Consider the following 18,871-nt stretch of genomic DNA (forward strand, 5'->3'; position numbering starts at 1 on the left):
CTGTTCTTTCTCTCTCTTTCTCTCTGTTCTGTCTCTCTTTTTCTCTCTGTCTTTCTCTCTGTTCTGTCTCTCTCTTTCTCTCTGTCTTTCTCTCTGTTCTGTTCTCTCTCTCTCTGTTCTGTCTCTCTCTTTCTCTCTCTTTCTCTCTGTTCTGTTCTCTCCCTCTCTCTGTTCTTTCTCTCTTTTTCTCTCTGTTCTGTCTCTCTCTCTCTGTTCTTTCTCTCTTTTTCTCTCTGTTCTGTCTCTCTCTTTCTCTGTCTTTCTCTCTGTTCTTTTATCTCTCTCTCTGTCTTTCTCTCTGTTCTTTCTCTGTCTTTCTCTCTGTTCTTTCTCTCTCTTTGTCACTGTTCTGTTCTCTCTGTCTCTCTGTTCTTTCTCTCTTTTTCTCTCTGTTCTGTCTCTCTCTCTCTGTTCTTTCTCTCTCTTTCTCTCTGTTCTGTCGCTCTCTCTGTTCTTTCTCTCTCTTTCTCTCTGTTCTTTCTCTGTTCTTTCTCTCTGTTCTGTTCTCTCTCTCTCTCTCTCTCTGTTCTTTCTCTCTCTTTCTCTCGATTCTGTCTCTCTCTCTCTCTCTGTCTTTCTCTCTGTTCTGTTCTCTGTCTCTCTCTCTGTTCTCTCTCTCTCTCTCTCTCTGTTCTGTTCTGTCTCTTTCTCTCTGTTCTTTCACTCTCTTTCTCTCTCTCTCTCTGTCTTTCTCTCTGTTCTGTCTCTCTCTTTCTCTCTGTCTTTCTCTCTGTTCTGTCTCTCTCTTTCTCTCTGTCTTTCTCTCTGTTCTGTTCTCTCTCTTTCTCTCTGTTCTTTCACTCTCTTTCTCTCTCTCTCTCTCTTTCTGTCTTTCTCTCTGTTCTGTCTCTCTCTTTCTCTCTGTCTTTCTCTCTTTTCTGTTCTCTCTCTCTCTGTCTTTCTCTCTGTTCTGTTCTCTCTCTCTCTCTCTGTCTTTCTTATTTGTTCTCTCTCTCTCTCTCTGTCTTTCTCTCTGTTCTGTTCTCTCTCTCTCTGTTCTTTCTCTCTGTTTTTCTCTGTTCTGTCTGTCTCTCTCTCTCTCTCTGTCTTTCTCTCTGTTCTGTTCTCTCTCTCTCTCTGTTCTTCCTCTCTTTCTGTCATTTGTTTTTCCTTCTTTCTTTCTGTCTATCTTTTCTCCTGCTTCTGTCTCTATCTCTCTCTCTCTCTCTCTCTGTCTTTCCCGTTCTCACTTCCAACCAATCACGATCCAAGCTGGAAACAGGAAGTGACAAATCAAAAGAATGATATTTAACCACGAAAGAACTCTTGCTCTATTGTATTCATTATACATATTTTATTTCTATAGCACAAGTTCAAGGACACTGCTGTTTTACATCAAAACAGGACATACAAAAGCACACATTTGAAAATCAAAATACATTTTTGGGGATACGATTCCATAATTATCAAAACAATGAGATTCAGCTTTACATTTAAAAAATTAGATCAAATCTAAACCTTAAGAATTTTTAAATGAAAAGACTAAAGTTCTTGTTTTTTTCTCGCCATATGATTTCATAGAAAATGATAGATAAGGTAATGTTTTTAAAATGTAAAGATAAATCAGACAATTCCCGTCTCCTAATCACACAAACAAAGTTAAGTCCAAACTTTCTGTACGTAGCTGTTCACAACTGTATAGTGGATTGTTTCTAGATTGAAACAGAAGAAAAAGGTCAAATAAAACAATAAAACTAGATGCGATTGTTATAATTTATGTCTAAACAACTTATGAAACATGTCAAACAGAACCTAAAGAGGCTGCTAGTAAACAGATTCGACGACATATATTCATTGTATAGAAAAACATTAATTTCATAAAGGGACCTGTTGGAGAAGTACCTGTGATAATTAGTCCCGCAGATGTTTGAACTCGCTATGGACTTCCGGTACTGTTTATTTCAAAACATTATCAAAAGATTTTGGCATTTTCGGGGGGAAACAAGGTCACGATGATATTTGAATGTTCCTTACGTCATCAATCAAAGCTGCAACGTTTCAAATGAAAGCTTCATGTTTCTATTACAAATATCAATGTCTCCCCACCCACACACTCTTGCACCGTCCAAGGTCAACTTTCTTCCAACCCTGCACCTTATATATGAATAGCGATTTGGCCATTTAGCACATTGTGGAGAGAGGAAAGAACTTGTGTTCCCAGAAATCGTTTGCATACAGTAAACCTTGTTGGGGAGAGGGGCAGTGTTCTATCTAATTGAAGCATTTATACAGGACCATCATGTTACCCCCCCCCCTCTCCACTCAACACATTTAGGTAAAATGTTATTACCTCGATCTTTAATTTTCTCAATTCATTAATTGTGAATGATACCTGAACTCTATGTCGGCCTACTATATTAAATAATTTGAAAATGGGGCTGTACAACAAAGAAAAATCTTATAGGTAAAGAACTCATAAAAAGAATTGCTGTTACCAAGTATTCTAACCATTTATTTAATTGTTGGTATATTTAAAGACGTTTCAGCCTGCACTTCATTATGTTACAGGGAGCGGGGGGGGGGGGGTCAGACAGCAATGCAGCGTCTTTATAACTAGATCTCTTTTCGTACCGGGTTGGGTAAAGTACGTTGTATTCTTGTTCAACCAGATCAAACTTACGTTGATGGCAGTCTAAATACATTCAGTGGAACCTCCTTTAGAGCTGAGTTGTGACATATAATCTTCGCCAAACTTGTATTTCTCAAGGCGTCCAGTTGTTCTAAACAAATAAAGGGAGTCTTGAATTCATGGAAAATAAATGTATAGCACAACATTATAATTACTCGTTTGTTTAGTTTCGTTGTCATCTTTTTCTTGTATCTTTTAGTTTGATCTACTTAGCCAATATGCACAGCATCTATGCTCTCCTTCAACCAGGGGCGGACTGGGTGTCAAAATCGGCCCGGGGATTTCTAGAAAATATGGCCCACAAATTCTCTCTCATGTCTTTCATTTCTAGATGTACCTGTCCTCAAAATCATTGTTACGTTTGATAATGTATCGATATGCATGCATACAGCGAACTCTATATCTTTATAAGCAGTATAGGTCTTTTTAAATCAGCAATTATGTAGGCCCTAAAAAGATGAAGCCTACTAGTAGCACTGTCTACATTCTACATTTTATTTTCCGAAAATGTGTTAGATTAAAAGAGTATTACACAGTAATGTCTGTGAAAGTTGTTTTTTAACACGACGCTCAGAGGCTTTTTATACAAATAATAATAATAATATAATACGAATATTATAAAACCTTTAACAATTTGAAATGTGCCATAGTGGCTTCGATCACGCCATTTCGGTGGCCTTACCGGCCCATTTGGGTACCGGCCCACCGGGCATTTGCCCAGATGCCCATATAGCCAGTCCGCCCCTGCCTTCAACAGGAAAGACTACGATGGCTCGGTCATGTCACTCGCGTGCCCCCCCAAGACTAACCTACAGAGATGTCCGCAAGCGAGACATGACAGCTACGGGCATCGATGAAAGTATATGAGAGGTATATGAGATAGCCCGGACAGCATGGAGACAGACTGTACGTACTGGTACGAACTTCGCCGAATGCAAAAGAAACGAAGCTGCATCAGCCAAGAGAAAGAAGAAGAAAGCTGCCCTGTCAGCTAGTCCTAGGACAGATGCATATATATGCACGAACTGTGGCAAACTCTGCCGCTCCAGAATAGGCTTGATCAGTCATTCCAGATTCTGCCACGTCTCAAGACGAAACCAAAGCCTTTGACTCATCTGGGCGCATCCATTGTCTTCCGAGACAGAAGGAGACATATTACTTAGCTTCATTATATTTCACTTGTTAAGTAGACCCTAAAGCATTTTTTCCTCGTATTAAGAGCAAAAATATAGTTGTCTACTTTAAAACGTACTTTTAACTTTGGATTTTTATCGATTATGTAAAAAAAAAAAATATTGAATAGAAAAATGTATTTAGTTTTCATATTATTTGAAGTCAATTCTTGCTTACCGTCATTGAAGCCAATGCTTTCATCTTCTGTGTCGAAGAAAAAACGGTCCCCGTACTTGGTTCTGTAGAACTGGATCCCCAGAAGACACTTGAGTGTAGGACCAATAGCAGAGTGACCGACACTGGGCTCATACAGTAGTCCAGTGAAGAGATCGATGTCATCTATAGATCTTAAGGGAAATTTATATGACGTGACTGAAGATGTTGTAGTATTCTTTTACAGTCTAAAAGTCTTAATATTGATTGACTTAATATTGATTGACTTAATATTGATTGACTTAATATTGATTGACTTAATATTGATTGACTTAATATTGATTGACTTAATATTAACTTAATATTGATTGACTTAATATTGATTAACTTAATATTGATTGACTTAATATTGATTAACTTAATATTGATTGCCTTTATATTGATTGACTTTGTCAACATCAATACAGGTAAAGTAAAGGTCTAAACATTTTTGTTTACTTATATAGTATTCGCGTGCACAAACACACACAAACGCATTGATATAGAAAAAGAGAGAAAGAAAAAGATTAGATAGATTTATATATTTAAAAACTAAATTGAACTTGACCAAATGGTAGTGTTGTTTTTTTTTTTCATTTTTGAACTTAAACAAAAACTGAATTATAACATGTATTTCAAATTCTCTCTCTCTCTCCCTCCCCTCCTCTCTCTCTCTCATTCTTACTTTCTATTTAAGGACTCGCACCGACCGCTCTCTCTCTCTCTCTCCCTTCACTAATCATCCCGTCATTAACATACTTTACCCCCCCCTCCCAGCCTCCTAATTGTCTTGCCTCCTTTCATTTACTCACTTTCTACATCCTTTGATACTTTTATTTCACTCCATTCATCTCAACACATTAGTAATAATAGAAATAATGAAACCTATAACTTTTATAAATATATATATATACACCTAATACCTTCTCTAAATGTATAATTATATGAATATCTGTCATTTATAAAAATGTATATATCTTCTATAAATATATGTATAGTTAATAAATATATATATCTTCGACAAATATATACATTCTATAAATATCTTTTAAATGTGTACATTTATAAATATATATCAGTTAATAAATACATGCATGCCTGCTATAACACGTTTTATAACTACCTTCATACCTATATAATTACGTCTATACCTATACAGGCCTAGCTTGTATCTCTAGATAAGCGTATATTATCTATAAATACCTGTATACCTTCTGCAAATCTCGGACGTGTGGCCCTAAGACATGAGTATCATTGAAATCTTTGACAGGTGAAAGGCCGCAGTAGGCTCTGTATTTGACATAAGGTGCTAGGCCATGGTCTCGACCCCTCTGTATGTTTAAAGAAATAAGATCCAGACCTGTACGGTTTGGGTTTTTGGCTTCAAACAGAAATTTCGACACTTCGTGAACTGTCAAAGATTAATATCGCAAAAATGTTAAAATATTAAAAGAAATACTGAATAAATATTTAAAATATTATAATAATAATTATTGTAATAATAATAATAATATTAATAATAATAATAATAACCGACAAAACGGTAGATTTCAATCGCCCGGATCTGCTGTTCATCGATAAAAAAGAAAAAACCGCTACCATTATCGATATCGCCGTACCACTGTCTCATAATTTAAGAAAAACTGAGATAGAAAAACAAAGAAAATATGGGAACCTAGGCTTGGAGATTAAGCGTCTATGGAAATTGTCCAAAATAACAATATACCCCATTGTTATATCAACCGAGGGGATAATAACAACTGACCTCACAGACACCTTCAAGGCCCTTAACATTCCTAGGAACATCTTCGTTGCCTGTCAGAGGGCGGTACTGCTGCAGACCTGCCACATCACCAGAAAATTCCTCAGTGGAAACTGTTAAAGGGACTACGATGAATTTTGTTTCTCTTTAGCGAAACTCGACCCTGGCAGCGCCAGAGAATGACTACTCGTTCATTTCTAACATAATAATAATAACAATAATAAAGTGAACTCAAGTTACAATATTCCCAATCGTGACATCATCAAAACGGAGGATGACAACTGACCTCGCAGACATCTTTGTGACCCTGAACATTCTGCCAAAGCGAGACCAATTGTTCTAGGTCTGAACACTGACCTGGCAGAGGAAACTAATACTTCGTTGCCACGTCACAGGTCTGTATGACATGGCAACGAGCTATTGGTCTCCGCTGGCAATAGGTTTATTACGTCGCAGGTCAGTGTGGAGGCCAGCTATAATAAATAGTCTTGGTCAGATCCGTACCTGCTATGTCAATAGCAAATCTATTGGTGCACACTCTTAAGGGAACTACAGTCAATTGTCTTTCTTTTTTTTTTTAAAGGAATCTCGCTCCAGACAATGCCCGAGAATTTCTAACATGTTTTAAAAAATAAAGTAATAGTTATAATCACTACATTCAAAACAGTTTAATGGCGTCAGAGACTAATGTAATCTCTCCGACAGCCCGACATGAACATCAGTTGAACCATTGGAATCATGTTGTACCATCTCACAAATACAAAGATATACATAACAAGAACATAAAATACTTTAAAAATTTAAAAAAAAAAGCTTATACCAAGTGTAATTGTATCAATTAGCTTGGATAAGTCATGTAATTAAATGTGTAATAGATCTAGAATGACAAAAATAAATCTGTGTATAAATAAATAATGTTACCAATTGTTCTTTATTTCTACATTTTAGGTTCATCAGATATTGAAATCCACGCTGGAAACTAATATATATATAACGTTATAGCTGCAACAGTTCAACGTTCTTACCAAAGTTTCTGTCCACTTTCTTGAGCGCTTGACGGTAGGGTTTGTCCACAACACCGATAAGGCCGGCCAGTACTTGGTCGTAATGTTCTAAACATTCCGTAGGTCTGAGATACAGAGAAATATATAGTCACTTTATGCAGAACCTCTAGCACTTGGTAAATTTCTTTTACGACCCATAAAAACTAGATATTCTAAGCAACTGACACAAGTGTCAACCAATATTAAAATATTAGCGATTAAAGTAAAGGTAGCGACATCAAATGTAGACAGAGCGGAGGGCGATGGGAAATGAAACGAATACAAAATGAAATACTAAGAGTGCCTCACGATTTTATTTTGTTGAATTATTCTTGTCTACCACGTTTTTTTTTATGCTATAGCAAGCTGACAAGGCTCGGTTCGAATCTCCATTATGTTTGTTTGTTGTTTTGTTTTGAATTGAAGATTGTTATTTCATATTCTAAAACTCTTATAGGACGGCAGGGGATGGACGTTGGCAGATTTGAAACTCAGAAAATCATGACAACAGTCCGATGCTCATACCAGGCAACTATCTTTAGTGGGGCACTCCCTGTACCTGGGAGGTTTAGAACTTCCTTAGTCGTTCAGCAGACACAACTCAGCTTGAATCAGATTTAATTTAAAATTCCTGGTCTACAACGAAATTCGAATTCAAACCCCCTCGTTAGGTAGCCAAGCTTTGGCTTAACTTTGGTTTCCTACTTTTCATTTTCACGGCCTCAAAGTATGTTTTTTGTTTTAATATAGTCATATTACTTTTTTAGTGAGGTGAAAGGTGGTCGACGTAACACAGGTGACCCACGAAAACGCTTTAAGACCAGCTTAGGCGCCAACTTGCTTTGATTGACATAGAAGAGAGCACCAGATTGAAGACGGCCTCGGAACGAGACAGCTGTAGGTCACTTACAAAGTCTGCGGGATACACATTTGAGACCAAAAGAAAATCCGCCCGCCGACGACAGACGTAAACAGCGAGAAGAAAATCTAAATCGACCACCGGCTTATGCTTGCAAAATATATAGGTCGCAGCTGGGGCTGCCTATCCACGGGAAATTGAGCATTCCTCATTAATCTTCCCCAAAGACTAGCGTAATTATTATTCCTTACATAGTTCTCCATAATTTTAACACTTATCTTTTTGTCCCCTCAAATTCAGTTTTACATTCGTTTAGTTTTAATAAACTCCAATAGGATTTAAACATTGTCCAACAACATAAACAACAATCATGCTGTGAGACTGCTTAGCCATTCCGTTGAATCTCTTAATAGATAGCATAGTAAATAGATAACTCGTAGGTTTGAAATATGAACAATAAAATATTACAAATCACTATTAATATATATATATATATATACATATATATATATATATATATATATATATATATATATATATATATATAAGAGAGAGAGAGAGAGAGAGAGAGAGAGAGAGAGAGAGATGAGTTCAAAAGAAAATGAAAGATTCTGAACTGTCAGATGTAACGCCCCTACCTGTGTAGAAGGTAACGCAACTTCGTCATACGATCAAAAAATGAGAGTGCCTCTGGTATCGTGGAGTGACCAAATCTACAGACATGGCAGACGTCAAGTTTAAATGGACATTTCACCAAATGAAATGAAACAATGTATGCATTTATTCATTTCTTTCACTTATTAAATATGTTATTTTCCCCCTAGTTTATGTCTAAACACTTATAAAAATGTATTTATTATAAGAGTCATCCCCCCTCCACACCGAGTTGTGACTATTAAATTATTAATACGTTGTACAGTACAGATGTTTAAATACATTCTTAACGAGACAGAAGACACCAATGTGCAAGCAAAAGCTACAAAACATACTAGATATGTAGGCCCTATGGGGAAAACCACAGAACTTTAGAGTGGACTACTTATTCCAAAGTAACGTCTAGTCACTAAAACAACCGACCAACAGAAACGTCTAGTCACTAAAAACAACACAAAAGTAACGTCTAGTCACTAAAAACAACACAAAAGTAACGTCTAGACACCAAAAAACAACACAAAAGTAACGTCCAGTCACCAAAAAACAACACAAATAACGTCTAGTCACCAAAAAACAACACAAAAGTAACGTCTAGTCACCAAAAAACAACACAAAAGTAATGTCTAGTCACCAAAAAACAACACAAAAGTAATGTCTAGTCACCAAAAAAACAACACAAAAATAACGTCCAGTCACCAAAAAACAACACAAAAGTAACGTCTAGTCACCAAAAAACAACACAAAAGTAACGTCTAGTCACCAAAAAACAACACAAATAACGTCCAGTCACTAAAAAACAACACAAAAGTAACGTCTAGTCACCAAAAAAACAACACAAAAGTAACGTCTAATCACCAAAAAACAACACAAATAACGTCCAGTCACTAAAAAACAACACAAAAGTAACGTCTAGTCACCAAAAAAACAACACAAAAGTAACGTCTAGTCACCAAAAAAACAACACAAAAGTAACGTCTAGTCACCAAAAAACAACACAAAAATAACGTGTAGTCACCAAAAAACAACACAAAAATAACGTCTAGTCAATAAAAACAACACAAAAGTAACGTCTAGTCACCAAAAAACAACACACAAATAGAAACCTGAATGCCGCTGTTGAGAATTCATTGAGTATACTTGGATCCACATCTGGGTTGTAGGCAGTCCTGCCTCGTTTGGAGACCAACTTTTTCACATAGGCGTCCCTTCCGAGCACCTCAGGAAGGTATTCGTTGTAGTTGATGATTTGTTGATACGCTGTTGATGAATTCAATAAGGATTTTGGATAGTGGATTAGAGGATTTTGTTTTTGACCTTTGCATCTGGATAGTTTCCCTTTTTTTTTCTTCTCATTTCTTCTAGCACGGTAGAATTAAATCTATATGCTCTTTCGCTAGTAGCACAAAGTGATTTTTACAAAGCTTATCTCAGCTCACTTTGTCTGGTACAAAGCTTATCTAAACTTACTATGTCTGTCTGGTACAAAGCTTATCTCAACTTACTATCTCTGTCTGGTACAAAGCTTATCTCAACTCACTTTGTCTGTCTGGTACAAAGCTTATCTCAACTCACTTTGTCTGTCTGGTACAAAGCTTATCTCAACTCACTTTGTCTGTCTGGTACAAAGCTTATCTCAACTCACTTTGTCTGTCTGGTACAAAGCTTATCTCAACTCACTTTGTCTGTCTGGTACAAAGCTTATCTCAACTCACTTTGTCTGTCTGGTACAAAGCTTATCTCAACTCACTTTGTCTGTCTGGTACAAAGCTTATCTCAACTCACTTTGTCTGTCTGGTACAAAGCTTATCTCAACTCACTTTGTCTGTCTGGTACAAAGCTTATCTCAACTCACTTTGTCTGTCTGGTACAAAGCTTATCTCAACTCACTTTGTCTGTCTGGTACAAAGCTTATCTCAACTCACTTTGTCTGTCTGGTACAAAGCTTATCTCAACTCACTTTGTCTGTCTGGTACAAAGCTTATCTCAACTCACTTTGTCTGTCTGGTACAAAGCTTATCTCAACTCACTTTGTCTGTCTGGTACAAAGCTTATCTCAACTCACTTTGTCTGTCTGGTACAAAGCTTATCTCAACTCACTTTGTCTGTCTGGTACAAAGCTTATCTCAACTCACTTTGTCTGTCTGGTACAAAGCTTATCTCAACTCACTTTGTCTGTCTGGTACAAAGCTTATCTCAACTCACTTTGTCTGTCTGGTACAAAGCTTATCTCAACTCACTTTGTCTGTCTGGTACAAAGCTTATCTCAACTCACTTTGTCTGTCTGGTACAAAGCTTATCTCAACTCACTTTGTCTGTCTGATACAATTTAGTACACGTTATTTCTCCTACTTCCCATTCAAGGTGAAACTTTAAACAATTGTTTATTGTCCCTAACAAAACACGATTCAATTTAAAAAATAACTAATTAATTATTGAACTATTAATAAAAAAATTAATTAAGTTCGATATTAATTGGAAGTTAAATAAATCGTACATTATTCATAGCTTTGGTTATAAATGTACAGTTCTTCAGTGATCTTTCAATATGACGTTCTAAGCATGTTGAAATCTCTCCTTTTTTTCCTGCTTACAAGATTTATTTTAAAGACCAATTACACTGCCACCGAATTTCTTCATATAGTTTTTTTTTCGCTCGCTTACAGTATTTTATTGCCTAAGAACTTTTTTAGACCAATATTTCGTTGCCATAGATTTTAATAGCGTGCGTTTATTAAATAATAGTGGAATTTGACATCAATACTTGTATGTTTGTTCCTGACTTAAATCTTAAATTATATTCACCAAATAGGTCATGGATATAATTGTAAAAATAAGCTATTTTTGTAAAGACCTCAAATATTAATCAACAATTGTAAACTCTTAAACAAACAAAACGCAATATCACCTGCTACAACTTTGCGAGTCAACTGGAAGATACGTTCCTCGCTTGCATTACTTAAGAGTCGACTGAATTCTTGGGCTATTCTATTGTGCTCACGGACGAACAAAGTGTGCATCACCCCTAGACCCGGCTGCTCGTTCACTCTTATATCACCTGGAATGACATATTCTCGTGTTGTCTATTACTTCGTAAAATAAAGTTTCAAATGAATATCTGGGAGAATGTCATGCCTTATATTAGCCTCGTTCCAATTGGTTTCTTAGTTTCAAAATGTGATTACTTTTTTTTCTGGAGGACGGAAAGTTCTATTGTAGCCACGTCTACTCTGAAGTTATCAGATCAAATAGAGAGGCTCTAGTTACCTTTTAAACACTGAATCTGTGCGCTTGAGAGATGGATTTTCACAGTATTTGCATCACAACTTTTTTGTTTACTAACAAAACATTACTAAAGTTAATAAAGAGATAAATGGAGAAATGTTTTTAGAATGAATTTTAGCCTCCATCGCTTCTTATCACCTATAACAGACTACAACGAAATTGCCTTCTGACTAGCACGAGAGGAGACACAGGGTTGCTCACGCTGTCAAAACAAAATAAGATGCACCTCAAAGAGTGCCAGTGTCTTAGTAACTTTGACCAATGGCGCCCCCCTCCCCAGAAATAAAAATCGTTATGACTGTAAGTTTCAGCACGTTTTTCCTTTTACGCAAAAGTTGACCTGTCATTGTTGACTTAACCGTGCTGGCAAAAGTTGACCTATCATTGTTCACTTAACCGTGCTGGCAAAAGTTGACCTGTCATTGTTCACTTAACCGTGCTGGCAAAAGTTGACCTGTCATTGTTGACTTAACCGTGCTGGCAAAAGTTGACATGTAATTGTTGACTTAACCGTGCTGGCAAAAATTGACATGTAATTGTTGACTTAACCATGCTGGCAAAAGTTGACATGTAATTGTTGACTTAACCGTGCTGGCAAAAGTTGACATGTAATTGTTGACTTAACCATGCTGGCAAAAGTTGACCTGTCATTGTTGACTTAACCGTGCTGGCAAAAGTTGACCTGTCATTGCTGACTTAACCGTGCTGGCAAAAGTTGACCTGTCATTTTTGACTTAACCGTGCTGGCAAAAGTTGACATGTCATTGTTGACTTATCAGTGCTGGCAAAAGTTGACATGTAATTGTTGACTTAACCGTGCTGGCAAAAGTTGACATGTAATTGTTGACTTAACCGTGCTGGCAAAAGTTGACATGTAATTGTTGACTTAACCATGCTGGCAAAAGTTGACATGTAATTGTTGACTTAACCGTGCTGGCAAAAATTGACATGTAATTGTTGACTTAACCGTGCTGGCAAAAGTTGACATGTAATTGTTGACTTAACCGTGCTGGCAAAAGTTGACCTGTCATTGTTGACTTAACCGTGCTGGCAAAAGTTGACATGTAATTGTTGTTTTAACCATGCTGGCAAAAGTTGACCTGTCATTGTTGACATAACCGTGCTGGCAAAAGTTGACATGTAATTGTTGACTTAACCGTGCTGGCAAAAGTTGACATGTAATTGTTTACTTAACCATGCTGGCAAAAGTTGACCTGTCATTGTTGACTTAACCGTGCTGGCAAAAGTTGAAATGTAATTGTTGACTTAACCATGCTGGCAAAAGTTGACATGTCATTGTTGACTTAACCGTGCTGGCAAAAGTTGACCTGTCATTGTTGACTTAACCATGCTGGCAAAAGTTGACCTGTCATTGTTGACTTAACCGTGCTGGTAAAAGTTGACCTGTCATTGTTGACTTAACCGTGCTGGCAAAAGTTGACCTGTCATTGTTGACTTAACCGTGCTGGCAAAAGTTGACATGTCATTGTTGACTTATTAGTGTTGGCAAAAGTTGACACGTAATTGTTGACTTAACCGTGCTGGCAAAAGTTGACCTGTCATTGTTGACTTAACCGTGCTGGCGAAAGAAACTAAAGTTGACTAACTTTTTAAATTTCGAGTCCTTATTGTTGCTGATGCCTCTCTTGAAAACGGTGAATTTGTGTAAAAGTCATATTTAGAAGATAAACAACTTCTCTCACTTCATATAATTAAATCTTTGAAACATTGCCATTGTACATACTTAATATTGAACTACAATGAAAATAAACGTGTTTGTCCATTTAAAAGTAAAATCCCACTATCCCATCATGTCTTAAAATCACATTTGGATAAATGTGTAGGTGTTTGTATCTTTATCTTATTATTTATCACCTGCCAACTGGCAATAGTCAGATGTATTAGGTCTGAGAACACAGTTCTGTACTGGAGATTGAGGCAATGCCGAGTGTCCAAATGTCTTCAAAATACACAGCGGGTTGGTGTTGTTCACTTTGAAAAAAAAAGATAACATAATTAGAAAAATAAAACAATGATTAATGCTAGTCAAAGAGACGATCAATGGGAGTAATGGGAACATATTGCTCTGCAGAAAACATCAGTTATAATGGCGAGCGCTTGATTTCTCTCTGCGCATCCAACAGCCTTTCAATTGGAAACACATATTTTAAGCACAAACAAATACACAAAAAAAAAACATTGCGATCACCAAATGGAGAAACCTTCAACGAGATAGATTACATTTGCATCTCCAAACGATGGAGGTCATCTCTGTTAGACGTGCGGACCCGCAGAGGAGCGGATATCGGCTCAGACCACTACCTTGTCAGTGGCAAATGTAAGCTCCGATTGAAACGCTAACCAAAACGAGCCACACGACCCCGCCCATTTAATGTAGAGAAGCTTAAAGACGGCAATACTGCAGCACAGTTCCAATTGAAACTAACGAACCGCTTTGAGGCTCTTTCAGATAAATTGACCCTTGAAGAAGAGTGGGCCAACTTCAAAGATACCACTATTGGGTGCGCGGAAGAAGTTATCGGAAGGAGGCGAGGTTCATACAAGGAACGGTGGATACAAGACAGAACATGGAAATTGATAGATGAGAGGAAAGAGGCCAAACGTAGACGAGATCAGAAAAATGAAACACAGGATCGCAGCCTAACGGAAGAAGCCTATAGGGAAGCAGATCTGAAAGTAAAGAGAAGCTGTCGGCGAGATAAACGGGACTGGATTTAGCAGAAGGGACAAGAGGCACAAGCAGCTGCAAGCAGAAATGACACAAAAACCCTCCATCGTATTGTCCGAGATCTCACTGGAGCAAAGAGTGGACATGGGGCACCGATAAAAGACAAGCAAGGCAAAACTTTGTTAACGAAAGAAGAACAGGATGCAAGATGGGTAGAGCACTTTAAAGAGACCCTTAACCAACTGTCGCCAGACCTAACTTATATATTTAAGGACCCCTCTCCAGACAATGATCTCAAGGTCAAGAAGGACCCAATAACTGCTGAGGAGGTTACCACGTCCATTGCAGTGTTAAAGAATAACAAAGCACCAGGGCTAGACATGATATCAGCAGAAATGCTATAATATGGGGGACAGTGCATTGTTAACAGAATGACTGATCTCTTAAATCTCTGTTGGCGAACTTCAAAAGTCCCAGAGGACTGGCAAAAGGGAGTGATCGTAAAGCTTCCAAAAAAGGGCAACTTGGCAGACTGCAACAACTGGAGGGGCATTACTCTCCTCTCTGTCCCGGGCAAAGTTTTCAGCACTGTTTTGTTGAGACGGCTTCAACAGTCTGTAGATGAAAGGCTCAGAGAAGAACAAGCAGGTTTCCGAAGAGGCAGATCATGTACAGAGCAGATTTTCGTTCTACGAAATATCATAGAACAAAGTCTTGAGTACCAACAACGGCTAACGATCAGTTTCGTGGACTTCAAAAAAGCGTTTGATAGTGTCCACCGAGAATCACTATGGAAAATAGTTAGAGAATACGGTATCCCAGAAAAATTAGTCCAGATCCTACGACACCTTTACAGTCAGTCTAGTTGCTGCATTAAAACAGAAGAGGGAACAACAGAGTTTTTTACAATCGAGACAGGTGTGAGACAGGGGTGCATCTTATCTCCCTTCCTTTTCCTCCTAGCCATCGACTACATAATGAGGAGAGCAATGAACCAGACTGCCTTTGGTATTCCATGGCATGAACAACTCCGATTGACGGACTTGGGCTTTGCTGATGATGTTGCACTACTCGGGGCTACAAATAAATGCATTCAAGAAATGACGGAGAGTCTAGACAGAGAGGCACCCAAAATTGGCCTCCGCATAAACTTGGATAAGACTAAAATTATGCGAGTGGGATATAAGGCAAAGGGTGTCCCCGTCAGACTTGGCGAGTCAAAGCTTGAAGAGGTGGACAAGTTCACGTACCTTGGCAGCATCATAACAAATGATGGAGATGCTTACCATGATGTAGCGTGCCGAATAGGAAAGGCAGGGAGCATTTTCCAAAGGCTGCAGCCTATTTGGACTAGCCAAGCCATTGAACTCGAGACAAAAATACACCTTCTCAACACAGTCGTCATTCCAACTGCTACATATGTATGTGAGACATGGAAGTCATCTGTCAAAATTGAGAAAAGACTAAATGTGGCTCAACAGAGATGGCTGAGACGGATTTTGGGAGTCAGTTACACAGATCGGGTCTCAAACAAGGAAATTCTATGCCGAACTGGGAGTCAAACACTTAGTGAGGTTGTGACTGAGCGTCGCATGAGGTTTGCGGGACATGTTCTACGTCAAAATTAATTACGCAAACCAAGAGTTGCGATAACATGGAAGCCAAAACGAGGAAAGCGCAAACAGGGACGTCCTCGTATTACATGGCGACATACTTTCATGGAGGACCTCCGAACAGTGGACACCAGGTGGGAGGAGGCTTCAGACATTGCCAGTGACAGATCTTTATGGAGACAGCTTGCCGCCCAATACGCCGAACGGCGCGGGAGGACCTAAGTCTAAGTAAGTAAGTAAAGAGACGATCAACAGGAATTGTTTTTAAAATGTCACTTATATATAATAGATAAATCTACCTGTCTATTAAAGTCCAGGGCTTTTACAAGAGAGGATTTAAGCCTCTCAAGCCCTCACTCAAATGGAGTTTGATGATGATGATGATGATGATTAAAATCTACTTAAAATATCACAATGTGTGAAAGATATAAAGCTTAATAAAGCTTCAATAATGGACATAATAAACGGATCTACAAGAACACAGTTTTAGTAGTACGGAAGCAACAGACTAGAAGAGCATTCCCATGTAAAGATAGATGATTGTCACGGATGAATGCCTGTATGTGTGTGTATAATCTATTTTAACAGATATAATTCATTTGGAACCCTTGCGGGAGTGACCGAAAGTGTGTTAGTTTTTAGACAAAAGAGAGAGACCATCGTTTGATATGTGCCATGAAGTATAATAAAGTTTCTGTGTGTTGATGGAGTTGTTAAGTGTTGGATGTAACTACAGCTGAATCCAGGGAGACCTAGACTTGGAAAATATAGAAATTGAAATATAGAAATTATAGAAAGCTGTAACAATGATAACTCGAGTCAGATAATAGTCTATTTATAATTTGAATGGGTGGGCATACAGAATCGCGGGATGAAACTGAAAAACAGTCAATGTGCAGTAACGTTGGACATGGACAAAGAAACTTAAAGGTAGTTCGGAGATGAATAACAAAAGAGTCATACAGAGAGGCATGCTTCACGTAGGGCCTACTTCTTAATGAACTTGTAGAATTTGTACAGAAGTTCAAGTACGCAATGATGATATAAACCAGTCTTCTCTTTTCTGATTTCAATAAAACTCAAAACACTGACATTACAAAAACATTGATATTACTAAAGCATTGACATTGCTAAAACACTGACATTACTAAAGCATCGACATTACTAAAACATTGACATTACTAAAACATTGACATTACTAAAACATTGACCTACTAGAACATTGACATTACTAAAACATTGACATGACTAAAACATTGACATTACTAAAACATTGACATTACTAAAACATTGACATTACTCAAACATTGACCTTACTAGAACATTGACATTACTAGAACATTGACATGACTAAAACATTGACATTACCTAGGTCTCGTAAATTTCTTTCTTGTGTAGGAAGAGAGCCGTAGATCTGTGAGGCGTCAATAAAAGATGTGACAATGTTGATCTGAGTCCTAGGTTCTAGCCCACACATATGAAAGTAAATGAAATAAATTATTTGAAATACAAATAAATAAAACATCCTGAGGCTCAGTGGCTGAGGGGTAAAGAACTTGACTTCAAAACCGAGATGGCCCGGCTCGAATCCTGGTAACGACTGGGATATTTAATTTAGGGATGATGAGTCCAACCTGCTCTAACCGGTACTTGACATTAGTTGTGTAAAAGTAAATGTCGTTGTGCTGGCCACATGACACCCTAGTTAACCGTGGGCCACAGAAATAGATGACCTTTACCTCATCTTCCCGTTAGGTAGATCATACAACTAAAAGATGGTTCTTTTCTTTTGCTTACCGGTATTGTCTTTTTCTTTCTTCAACCCTCCTTCCTTTTTAACTTCAGTGATTGTGACGGATATGAATTACTTTGAGAAAATATATTTCCGAATGGTTACAGTACACACAATGGGACATCATGACACGGGATGTTTTTACGTTTGGTGCATCTCAATCATTTGGTAGCGTAATGAAAGGAGACAAATCATAGTGAGACAAATCATAGTGAGACAAGTGCTTTCATGAAATTACCAGAAACGTTTACTATTGAAGGTAAACTTACTAACAAAAATATCTCACTTTAAAAAAGAAAATGGAAATGTGTTTCTTTTTACTTCACTGGCATTCACGAAATATTCAACGTTTTGAAAATGTACAAGTTCAAATCTCAATATTCAGTCATGTCATTAAATTTGTAATAGATCTAGACTAAAAATAAAAAGTCTGTGTGATTAGAACTATTTTTACCGATTGCTTTTGTTTAGAGCAATGTCATGATTCTTAAATACTCTATGATCCTATCACTTGTCTAACCCAGTTGGAAAGGGGTGGAAGCGAGAAAGAAAGGGTTACCTGGCTCATCAATTATTAAATGTATTTATTTTAAAAAAAGCGAGCGTCCCGAATTCGAACTCGAGAGCTAAGGCCTCCTCAAAATAATACGGTAGCCACCGTGCCAGGGTGCTCTTATGAAAGTAGGTTTTAGAGTTATTTTTCTTTTTTTTTCCCTACAAACAATAAAGGAAGGTAACTCAGCTTATATCACTTTTATCAGTCAAGGTAATTTTTTTTCCGAATATTTATATTTTTTATTGATTCTTGTCTTGGCATTTAAAAGATATAATTATGCAAAATTTCAGCTTGATCCAAGATTGGGTGTGGGAGAAATAACGTGTAACAGATAGAGAGAGTTAATATAAGCTTTGTAAAAAATGTATAATTAAGACATAATGTTCAATTCTTAAGGATATCCCTTTCAGACCATGCGGTCAATACTGTTTTTGTGGTCAACCGTTATGGAGGGTGTCATGTGGCCAGCATAACAACCATCCGCCTTTACTTTTCCCCAACTAATATCAAGCATCCATTTGAGCTGGGTGGACTCAGATCCCTAACGATCCCGCAATTAAAAAAGTCTTCACCAGCTTTTGAGCCTATCTATCTATCTATCTATCTATCTATCTATCTATCTATCTA

At 37.5% G+C, this 18,871-nt stretch overlaps 1 protein-coding gene across 1 annotated transcript in view; it reads right to left on the reverse strand.

Annotated features, from left to right (window-relative positions):
* Window positions 1–1,272: 1,272 nt before the first annotated feature.
* LOC106052049 (peroxidase-like) overlaps window positions 1,273–18,871 on the reverse strand; it is a 28,967-nt gene continuing 11,368 nt past the window's right edge. Inside the window, exons 7-16 of the mRNA XM_056027894.1 lie at window positions 17,265–17,360; window positions 13,470–13,586; window positions 11,218–11,367; window positions 9,416–9,569; window positions 8,297–8,371; window positions 6,782–6,885; window positions 5,198–5,405; window positions 3,980–4,149; window positions 2,621–2,720; window positions 1,273–1,652 (exon numbers count right to left, since the gene is read on the reverse strand). Coding sequence (XP_055883869.1) covers window positions 1,586–1,652; window positions 2,621–2,720; window positions 3,980–4,149; window positions 5,198–5,405; window positions 6,782–6,885; window positions 8,297–8,371; window positions 9,416–9,569; window positions 11,218–11,367; window positions 13,470–13,586; window positions 17,265–17,360 — 1,241 coding nt within the window. The 3' untranslated portion in view covers window positions 1,273–1,585. The remainder of the gene's footprint in view (window positions 1,653–2,620; window positions 2,721–3,979; window positions 4,150–5,197; window positions 5,406–6,781; window positions 6,886–8,296; window positions 8,372–9,415; window positions 9,570–11,217; window positions 11,368–13,469; window positions 13,587–17,264; window positions 17,361–18,871) is intronic.

This window comes from Biomphalaria glabrata, chromosome 4 (assembly GCF_947242115.1).
Source record: "Biomphalaria glabrata chromosome 4, xgBioGlab47.1, whole genome shotgun sequence".
Taxonomy (NCBI): Eukaryota; Metazoa; Mollusca; class Gastropoda; family Planorbidae; genus Biomphalaria; species Biomphalaria glabrata.